General features: G+C 38.0%; 1 protein-coding gene and 1 long non-coding RNA gene across 4 annotated transcripts in view; one reads left to right on the plus strand and one right to left on the minus strand.

Moving 5' to 3' along the window:
• The window catches only part of ST6GALNAC3 (ST6 N-acetylgalactosaminide alpha-2,6-sialyltransferase 3), a 216,935-nt gene extending 205,877 nt beyond the window's left edge, over positions 1-11,058 (plus strand). For 2 of the 3 annotated variants that reach the window (XM_008640815.2, XM_017743549.1), the window contains exons 4-5: positions 7,401-7,508; positions 9,717-11,058. In XM_008640815.2, the coding sequence (XP_008639037.1) occupies positions 7,401-7,508; positions 9,717-9,903 (295 nt within the window). In that variant the 3' untranslated portion in view covers positions 9,904-11,058. Of the gene's footprint in view, positions 1-7,400; positions 7,509-9,716 lie in introns of those variants that run through there. The other variant, XR_001865057.1, reaches the window with a different exon arrangement.
• LOC108448977 overlaps positions 1-11,064 on the minus strand; it is a 29,550-nt gene that overhangs the window by 6,141 nt on the left and 12,345 nt on the right. The window lies entirely within an intron of this gene.

Below are 11,064 nucleotides of genomic sequence, written 5' to 3' on the forward strand. Positions count from 1 at the left end.
CCCAGGGACTCACAAAAGGCATCTTCTACTAATAACTTGAGTGCATGCAGTAGCATGGGCTGTGGCTCAGACCACAGTCTGTAGTTAAGAAAGCAAAATAAAGAATCTTGATTAAGAGAAATAAACAATCTCAACTCAAGAGAAATCAAGAGAATATGTATTTCTGGAAGCAGAATTATTAGAGAAGAGAGTGGAGAAGGAAAAAAGACTGGAATTGGGATTTACTGTTCTGTGAATGGTTTGCACCGAGACCACAATTCGTACCTGAAGACTCAGTGCAACCTGCAGAAGCCCAGTAGCTGTAAGAAATTTAGCTACCAATTTGTGCTCTCTACAGGGGATGCCATTCAGATTGAAAAGATTAGCACAGGTTTGAGAATGCATGAGAATCACCTCAAAATAATATATATGTGCAATATATAGGCTGGAAGGCAGAGTTTACGATTATAATTCTTTAGTCTTGTTTCTCTTCTGTGTGCTTTGCAGCAAGCTGAACCTCTATGATCACCCTTGATAAACAGGAGTTCTGATTTTCTTCTCTAAGCTCAGCAGCAGAGGCATCTGAAGGAGCATTCTCTGACTGAGTGAAATAACTTCCTTCTCTTGTTGCCTGAGTTCACAACTGAACTGAGATACATCAAAGTCAGGTCAAGGAATCAGAAATAAGGAAACTACAGAAGCCTGGACAGCAGAACTAAATTTTCTTAGGCTGCTGCCTTTTTTCCCCCGCTTTGTTTCAGGTTTCCATGACTGTATTGAATAGACCAAAGAAAGAAAGGAAGCAAATTTTTTAAAATGTACATAACACAAAGATTGGAAATATATCCATAAATTAAATACCCAAGCAGATGCCTCAGGTATTTCAGTACTTGTAGTAACAGATTAGTCCTTATTTCTAATGTTGGTTTTGCCTGTCTTGCCCAAAATCGTAAATAGTAAGTCAAATAGTTTTGGTGGTTTTTTAATTAGATGCAGTTAAATACAAAACCCTCATTTCTCTGCTACCTTTTGTGATCATTCAGAAGTGTCCTTCCTATCTTTTTTTTGATGCCATTTTGACATGGGATTTATTAATCATTACATCTCCTTTAAAATCAGATTGTGGGGAGAGATTCTCATGGGCTAGTTTGTGACCTAGGAGTAGCCTTTACTGCAGGTTTATAGCAAACTCAACTGAAATGGACTCTTAATTAATTAATTGATACTCTGCAGTATTAATATAAACAGAAAGCTAATATTTCTGGAGATTAATTGAACAGTGTGCCACCCAACTGCAGTTTATTTTCAGGATTCACAGTAAGGATGATCTACCAAGAGTTTGGGCTGGCAGGAGTGCATCACTTCTCCATACCCACGTACATCTTGCTGGGCACAGTCCCTGCCTGAATCTGGAACGTGGTCTGTGCTGTTCATAATGCGTTCCACTTGTTTAAGCTTTGCATAAAACTATACATGATGGACAATAAAACATCTGTCCATGTATAAATGTTTCACTTTTCAGAATGACCTGAAGCACGATGTGTGAGGCAGCCTGCTCACTGCTAGAGGGGCATGGCTGTTTATTATTAGATGTCCTGCACCATTATGGAGTACAGAGCAAGCACGTGTGTACACACACACACAGACACGTACAAAAGAATGAATAATTATGATAAATGGCTGCCTAACAGGTATCTTTATAATGCAGAAATAGAAACCATTTTTACCAGGCAAAATCAATTCTCTGTGTTTGCGTCTTCTTTGCTCTTCTTGTGCTATTTTTTCTGCAAAAAGTATGTAATGAAATAATTAGCAACAAAGCACCATGTCTTAGAGAAAACAGAAATAAATCCAGGCTAGGGCTGATATTCTTCAAGATTTAGAGTCTTGCCCTTCTCCTGTACCAAATATACTTCCTTTTCTCCTCTCAAAAAACCAGCTCTCTGGCAAGAGAAGTGTATGTGCTCCTCAGGGGAGAGGTGAGAGCCTTGCTGTTCTCTCAGTGGTGGGTGCATTTTTCTGTCAACTCATTCCAATCTGTCATTTACAAATCTACATCTGATGTGAAGAGGAAGGCACAGACCAAAACCGTGACTTGGGGAATGTGGGTGTTTAATTTGGCAAAGCAGAAGAGTTTTTCAGCAGCTGGACTCAGAGATGCTTCCTCAGGGGGGGGAAAAAAAAAAAAAAAAAAAAAAAAAAAAAAAAAAAAAAAAAAAAAAAAAGGGAAGCCTCAGTCAACATAAGTTCAATGGTAGCATTAATTTGGTTAGTACAGAATTGCATAGTGGATCACCAGTATGCACTGGCAGATAAATTTCCTGTATTTTTAGTTGTAAGGAAATATACCATGATTCAGCAATGCAAAAACCCAGAGAAACCCAGGGAGAAAAAGAGCTGGTTGTCTTGAACAAGGGAGTGCAGAGGGGATGTGTACATTCTACCCTCATTCCTGAGGACCTGTCACAGATGAGGCTGACACAGGGCATGTGACAGAGTGCCTGGCAAAACCAGAGTACCCTGACCCCCTCCCAGAGGATTAATGGTCTCTTGATGCACCACAGATACAAGTAAGTACCAGAGACAATTCTACCTGAACACAGTCTAAGTTAATCCTGGCATAGTTTTGAAAATACTTCTGTTTATTTTGAATAATTTTAAAAAAACCTTTTTGTTGGAAGGGCATCTCACATTATAAAGCCTCTGCTCTTTGGATTATAGGTCTCTTTGTTTAGACCAATACTCTTATTTATACTTATCTATTAATCAAGAGGCCTGACAAGCTGCTGCAAATAAAGCTGCTGCTGATTCAGTTGTTTGGTAGGAGAGTCATCTGAGGATTAATTCTATAAACAACCTTTATGAAAAGATACTTTTTTTGTCAATTAATTGGCCTGAAGAATTTTGTCATTTCAATCTGTCATTGTTGAATTTTACTTTACTGCAATATTTTGAAATTAAGTCAAAAAGGAAAAGTGTCTATCTAATGCTTTTGGCAAGCTCTCTGTTAATTAATAGCTTTTTGAAGTACTAAATTTCCCCGCTTTTTATCTTAATTAACACTCTTAATTGACCTTCTGTGATCTCTAGTTTCTTCCAAAAGAATTTAAAAATAGGCTTCTAAGTTCTTTTCTGCAGTCAGATTGACATGCAATTGCTTGTCTACACATCTTTCTTTCACAAGCGTTTTTTTTCATTTTTATTTTTTACCACTGGAGTCCCCACTGGAAATTACAGTCCATTGAACCATAGAGCTAAAATTGATTGTGCACATAAAAAATCCTGGAACAATTGAATGAAGAAAAGAACTTCCTGGAATTCTCTGGTGAAATCAGAACTCAAGTGACAACAAAACTTTTACCCGGTTTGAACTCACCTGCCCTGGATCACTAAGGAAATATTTTATGTTCCTCCATTTGCCCCCAATGACAGAAAGAATTAGCTTTTCCTTCATTTAGCCTACGTCAAAGCATGATTATAGATGTCAAAGAAGATGAATTTCAGTTGCCAACATTTTTTGGGTGCATTCTCTGTTCCATCTTCTTTATATCAATTTCTTACTCTTTTTGTAAAAAAGTGGGAAGTTAAAGCTAAAGAGCCCTAATTTCTTTTATTTTAAGTTAATTTTTAATTAAAGCTTTATGTATCACATATTACAATTCTAGCAATCCTAAAAGTGCCTTTTACCATTTTCTTCTAAAATTCAGAATGCAAGTGCCTTTTGTAACATGTTGTGAGAAACTGTAGTCAGTTCTTCCTGCTGGAGCTTATGGAAGGCATTACTAAAATGCAATTCTATGTTTTGAGACTTGAAACTTTCAAGTAACTATTAATCTTGGAGCTTACTTTTATATTCTGAGATTAAATAATGACATTTTAAGCACTTAAACCTTCACTAAGAGCAAGATAAGCAAGCATATACTTCATTTCAAGCATTTTAACTAAGATGATTCCACTGGTCTTTTCATGTTCATTCACTGGTCTTTAATGTTAAGCATATGCCTATGTACTTTTCTGAAATGGCAGATGGTATTTAGCTAAGTTAATTACAACCAATAACTAACATTTCTTTAAGAATCCCTAATAAAGTAGGAAGTATGCAAAATAGGCTTTCATTTTTAAGATAAACCAAGTAACTTTTTGTGAGCATTGCCTTTTTATTGCTACATTCAGCTGTAAATCATGTCTTGAAAGCAAAGCCATCTCTTAAAAAGTGTTTTTTGAAAAATAGTGCACTATTTTCTCCTGAGCTGTTGAGACAATTTCCTGTCTAGATCTGGTACCCCATTAATTTTAGACTATTAAAAAAAAAGTCACTTTGATCCATAGGAAACAATTTTGGGATTGTTGCACACACATATATCACAATAGATCTGCCTGCTGTAGTTCTACAGATGGTGTTTAACAATCTCCTGTTTACCCTATTTTGAGATTAATATCCTCATTCCCCCCCATTTGCGCAGTAACATAGCCTTATGCTATAGCCTTATCCTCCTAGAAATGGAGGATTTTTTTCTTTCAATGTGTAAAATTTGAAATTTGAGTGCAATTACAGTAACAAGAGGAACTCTTTTTCTAATGAGTCTCAAAAGCCCCTGACCAAGAAACATGTAAAACTCTCCTGTAGAGAGGGAAATTGAGTGCACAGTGTTAGCATAATAGCAAGGACTGAGACATCGCTTTGCACTACAGTTTTATGGGATGATATTTTAAAAGGTATTCAGAGATTTATGGCTTTTTAGGGACAGCTAAAATTGTTTTCACATTTCTAATATTGCTTTCATTAGAATTTTGAAAGTATGTTTATGGTATCAGATTGAATTCTAAGGTGTTACCAAATCATCCAGAATCCCCACTGCTTAAGTATATTCCCTTGTATCCTTGTGTATCTTCAGAGGAAAAAATGGGATTGATGTAAGTGCTTTGGTTTAAAGTATATAATCTGTATTCTGTCATGTACTTCATCTCCCAGGGAAGGTACCTTGGAACTCACTCTGCTGTTTTTATTTATCCTGCCAGTGCAGTATATAGATGAGAGGACTAAGGTCCAATGGTGTTAAAACAAGACATGAAATATTGATTAATTCTTTTTTTAAATTCCTTTTTCCTCCTGAGTATAGAAAATTTCAGATGCTACTGTCAATATAGTGCTGTCCAATAAACCTCCATTATTGGAAGGGTCCTGATCTTCATCGTGTTCTTATAAATGGTTATTATGATCCTAAAACGCTTTAAAAGCTCAAGGCCAGTGTTTTCCTGGTGCAAGTGCTGAAAGCAAGTTAGAAGCAATGCAGCCTTTTATCATGGCAGAATGTTACTCTGAAATAACACGAATTGGATTGGGAATTCTCCCTGCTAGACAGTTGCAGAACATTCTGGTTGAAGAGATGAAGATCCTGATGGGGCAGATAAACAGATGTACAGTTTCATGGCTATAAAGGTGTCAAAAAAAGAAGCACAATTACAGTTGGTATCCACCCAATGAAACGTGGGTGTTTGACACCCTGCCTTTGGTTCCCACTTGTCCTTCTTCAATTTAAGTTAACCCTTTATTTATTGTTTCCAGTATGGTCCTCTACAAAAGCAGCTAAACAGATACTTAGCTGTTTCCCCAAGGAAAAGGACATTTCAGGAAAGGTAGGGATAGAAGTTCACACCAGCTCACCCATGAAGGATGACATACATGCACAAGGAAGAGAATATTTAACTACTTTCAGTGTTCTTGGACTCAACTCTGGGAGTTGAGGTATTTGTTTTTCACTAAAAACATCAAAGGTTTATTTAAACTGGAGTGCACTGGAGTTTCTTTAGGAATGTAAAGCTCTTGGAGCTTTTCTTCTATCCATAATAAAAGGTATTAATCAGAGAAGGAATTTGAATCTCAGACCTGTATGTGCCAGGTAATTATCATGATAAAGGTTGTACAACTACTTTTTCACCCATTGCCTTAAATAGTATTTAATTCAACTTGAGCAAGGAAGTAACACAGAATCTGTGCCAAAAGCCACTGATTGGTATATTTATTCAGGAGGAGGGAGGCAGGAAACCTTAGTACATTCTTGCTGTGAACCAGGAAGAAGCACCTGAGATTGGTTCTTCTGTCTCACAGGGAAGTTGTGGCGTATAGGCTGGGTAAGTTGCTATAGGATTTTTTTTTCCACATGGAAGTTTTATTCCTACCCCAGGATGAAAATGTTTTCAAAAGATTTTGTTGGTGGCAATAACTGATTTGCACAAAGGCTTACTTGGGAGTTCTTTTACAGCAAAACTGAATTGTGTGCAAACCTTAGGCTGCTTTAACTTAGGATGGAGAACAGACTGCTCCCTGCCATACCAAAAACCTAAGAGCTTACAGGTGTGTCGGAAAGCTCATATATCACCTCCTCTGACTCACATCCAGCTCGATTAAGGTGCTCTCTTAAGATGGTTTTACGAGTTTTCTGATATATATCTTTGGAAACTGAGCATTTTTAAATAATTTAAATATAATTCTTTTCACTGATTTCAGTCAAACTGAAAGCAATACATGCACAAAGCTGGACTTCAACCAGTTTGTAAGCAGCAAGGGCTGAGTGTGTTCTCACTACTTGTGAGGTTTGAAAGCAGTGAGTCTTGCATGCCCAGGTTATCTGGGTAGCTCTGTTGATTCCCAGTCCCCCATTGATAACATTTGTGTGAGCAGAGCAAACAGGATTTGGTTTGTGGTTAACAATTCATGTGTTTGCTCAGATAGCCAGTCTGTGAGCCAGATCCTTACACATGTAATTTTTCTCACTGGTGCAGGTAATACTTTTGGGCTGGTTGAACATATCTAGTCATTTGAGCAAAGACTGTCAATCTGGGCACTATCCCCTTGTGCTTTAGTCTCTGCTGTATCATCTCAAAGAATGATAACAAAAAATTATGTAAAGGGATGTGCACAGAATTTTGGTTTTCAGAACCTTATATTAGATGGTTTTGTACCAAAATATCCTTGGAAGTTTCATTACTGTGTGAATTTTCAGGTTGAGGATAGCCTACTGCAGATTAAGATTTTGCTTGCAGAACAAGATGGTGCCTACTGACATGCACACACCACAAATTCTGACACTATTTTGTATTTTGGTAAACTTTATCTCATTTTACAAACTCCACTAATTGCTATCTTTCAGATGTGAAAATAAATTATTTTCTGTCTTACAGGAGATGCATTGTTTGAATTCAAATATTTAACATGGTATTTTTTTCTGTGGACAATAGCTGGAGGCCCCAAGCTAGGAAGAATGAGAGCATATCTATAAATAATTCAAAGTAATTGTATGGTTTTGACAGATTGTCAAGCTGCTTAATGCCTTTTGTCCCAGGAAATAGATTGTATTTCTTTGATAAAACGTTGATAATTTCTCATTGCAATTTGTTTTGTGTATGTTGTATTTTTACAGAGTCCAGTCAGGTTCATATCTCAGCACGGGCTGGTTTACCTTAATTTTGGCTATGGATGCCTGCTATGGAATTCATGTCTATGGGATGATAAATGACACCTACTGCAAGTAAGATCATAGAAAATTATTTTCATGCATCTACAGTTCTGATGTCTTGTCAAAATTTCACAATTGATTTTAATATCATAAATCCAAAAAATGGATCAGGCTGTCATTTCCCAGTGTTTTGCATTGATGCAACACTATTGTCAGCATATTCACTCCTGATATGGCATTTGCTTTGATAAAATAAAAACATTTACAAAATCTAACATCAGATGTCATAAGGAACTATTTTTAATGAAAGATCTTTTGCCATTTCTGAATTAGCTGGAAACAAAGTATGCTCATACTCTTTTGATAAAATGTACTTGCTTCCACTGCTAAAACAAATCTATAGAGGAAAAAACTAATATATTATTTTCTGAATACCAAATACACCTGGAAGTGAAATAAACTGATTAGCCCAGGATAGTTACCTGAAATTACATTTCACCACCATTGAGCAACCTACTTGAACTTTCTAGGTTATATATGGCTTGTTTTGAGTAGTAGAGGTTTCTAATTAGATAATAAAACAAGTCCTGTGAGCTCTATCACCATAAACCAACATAAATTCCAACCAACTACTGTTGGTCACCTTACAGTGACAGTGGATTAATCCTGTTGTCAGAAGCATAACTCTAAACACAATTTTTAAAAGTCAAAGTTAAATACTTTAATCTACTGTGTGTGGTAGAAAAATTTAAAATGAAACCACTCCTCATTCTTTCAGAAAAGCAGGAAATGTCGTGAACAATGCATGATACTAGCACATACACAGCTACTGTATCTAAGCTGGTTCAAGTCCTGCATGTAACCAGTCCAGTGGGTCATGAGCTCCTAAAGTCAAATCTTTGTGCAGATTCTCACTCCATGTTCTGTGTCACTTCAGTGTGAGACTCATTCTTGGCAGAACCTAAAAAAACCTCACAAACAGAATTTGAGTCACAGCTGTTTAATTAGGATATCCTAACATTAGAGGCTGACTTTTTAGAACTTGCAGATCTCACTGATTGAGTCATCCAGATGGAATGAACAGAATTAACATATGTTGTTCTTTGTTTATGAAAACACACAGTAGGCACCCTGAGATGAGGGGTGACAGGACTAAGGTTGTCCTCAGAGAGCTCAGCCAAGCTGGCATTGCCTAGCCCTGATGTAAAACCAGTCAACAGCATGATAGCACTGCTGGCAGCAGAGAAAGGTGGGTTTCCTTAAAGCTGTAATTCTGACTGGATTACCTACTTATATTGGATATTACTCTTACAACTGCCTTGTTTGGCCAGTTCAAGAACCAGTTTCAACAGCTGGGACCATCCAATGAGAAGACTACTTAGGGAGGGAGGCTTGTGGGCTGAATTATCACAGGTTAAACAAAACGTGCAGTGCCCGTAAGAGCCAGCCTATCAGCTTCTTACTGACTGATGAAGACAGTGTATGCTGAGAGATACACTGAGCTTCTTCCTTAGGAAAATTCCTAGAAACCATGATGTAGTGAAAGCCCTTATACAGTTTAGCAAAGGAGTTCAAGTGGTGACACATGGAAAGCATTTCAGATCATTGATAGAATTGTTTAGGTTGGAAAAGACCTTTAAGAGCATGGACTTCAGTCGTTAACCCAGCACTGCCAAGTCTGCACTAAACCTCGTCCCAAATGCCACATTTGCACATCTTTTAAATACATCCAGGGGTGGTGAGTCAACCCCTTCCCTGGGCAGCCTGTTCCAGTGCTTGACAGCCCTTTTGGTTAAGAAATTTTTCCAGCTATCCAGTCTGAACCTCCCATGGTGCAGCCTGAGGCAATTTCCTCATGTCCTGTCACTTGTTGCCTGGGGGAAGAGACCAACCTCCTCCTTCTTACAACTCCCTTTCAAGCAGTTGTAAAGAGTGATAAGGTCCCACCTGAGCCTCCTTCTCTCCAGGCTGAGCACCCCCAGCTCCCTCAGCTGTTCCTCATGGGACTTGTGCTCCAGACCCTTCACTGGCTCCATTGCCCTTCTCTAGACTCACTCCAGCACCTCAATGTCTGTGTTGTAGTGAGAGGCACAAAACTGAGCACAGGATTCGAGGTGTGGCCTCACTAGTGTCAAGTACGGGGCCCAATAACTGCCCTGCTCCTGCTGGCCACACTATTGCTGATCCAAGCCAGGATGCTTGCATCCTGTATTCAAGTACATTATATATTTATGTTTTTCTTGAGAATAATACTTAAGTGTATCTTTTTTTTTTCCCTAGGTCAGAAGACTTCCGTAAAGTTCCCTACCACTATTATGAGCCAGGAAGAGATGAGTGTGAGGAATACTTTCTCCATGAAAATGCTCCATATGGAGGCCATAGGTTTATCACGGAAAAGAAAGTATTTGCTAAATGGGCCAAGAAGCACACAATAATATTTACACATCCCAACTGGACAGTGTCTTGATACTGGTTTACTTAACTCTCCCTTAACAGCATATTACAAAAATGTCTCCGTTTACAATAGTTTTGCTTACATCTGGCTGGCCTTTCTCAGCCTAGGTAACACTAAACTAAAAACCAGAGGACAAAGAGGGTGGTGGTTCAGCTGTTAAGCAAAATTAGTCATCTGTGGAAGGCAGACACATTGTTTGTTATTTCTTAGGGTTTTAATCCACACTATGCACTTTAACTGGATTTTTCTTCAAGACAGGAGCAGTTAAAGACAGACAAGATTTTCTGTATATACAGGTGCACACAGAGAACACACGCAGAGAACTTGGTGGTCCTTTGAAAATTGTCCATCATCTCAGATATTTTAAATTATTATTTGCAGCTCATTTGCTGTACTGAAGCACTAGTTCCATTTGTGGTATCAGTAGATCAACAAGAGAAGTGTAAGGGAAAATACAGACCTCAAAGGTTCATGAGTGAGTAAATTTTAAAAAACACCTGAATATGTTGATACACTATATTGTGAGCACTTGCGTATGTGGTAAAATTAGAGATGAGCTAAGCATGGTTCTTGAACTGCACCCAACTCTTGAATGAGAAGATATTACCTACTCAAGACTCCTGATTAATTCCTAACTTCTGAAATGCAGCTTCCTTCCGCCCTGGTCAAGCTGCACCATCTGGGACGATGTAGTTTGTACTTCTTGAAGCTGTTGTCCCACAGTTCAGCTCCAGCAGAATGACACTTGGCAAAGATTGTGTTCTGCAGCCCATTATGAACCTTTGGCTGTTGTACCAAGCCTGCTGTCAGTACCCAAGCTGGTGAGTGTAAAGTTGTCTCATTCGTGAATATCTCCATTTACTCCACTTGTGCCTTTGACTTGCTCCAACATCCAAATAACATCATTTTGACAGTATTTCCCATGCAGCCATCATAATTTATTTTAGATCTCCAGTTTCTCCATCTTTAAAAACAAGGATAGTGTCTGTCTACCTCACAAGGGAGTTGTGAGGACTAATTTAATTTAATTTTAGCAATTTCCTGATGAAGAATGCTACATATCATTTATTCTTAACACAAAAACAATGGTACCTGTCATTTATTCTTGTCTGTTGGGTATTTGAAGAAAGTGACAATGTGTCTGGATCTGACGGCAAATTGTTCTGTGCATCC

This window comes from Corvus brachyrhynchos, unplaced genomic scaffold (assembly GCF_000691975.1).
Source record: "Corvus brachyrhynchos isolate BGI_N302 unplaced genomic scaffold, ASM69197v1 scaffold48, whole genome shotgun sequence".
NCBI lineage: Eukaryota > Metazoa > Chordata > Aves > Passeriformes > Corvidae > Corvus > Corvus brachyrhynchos.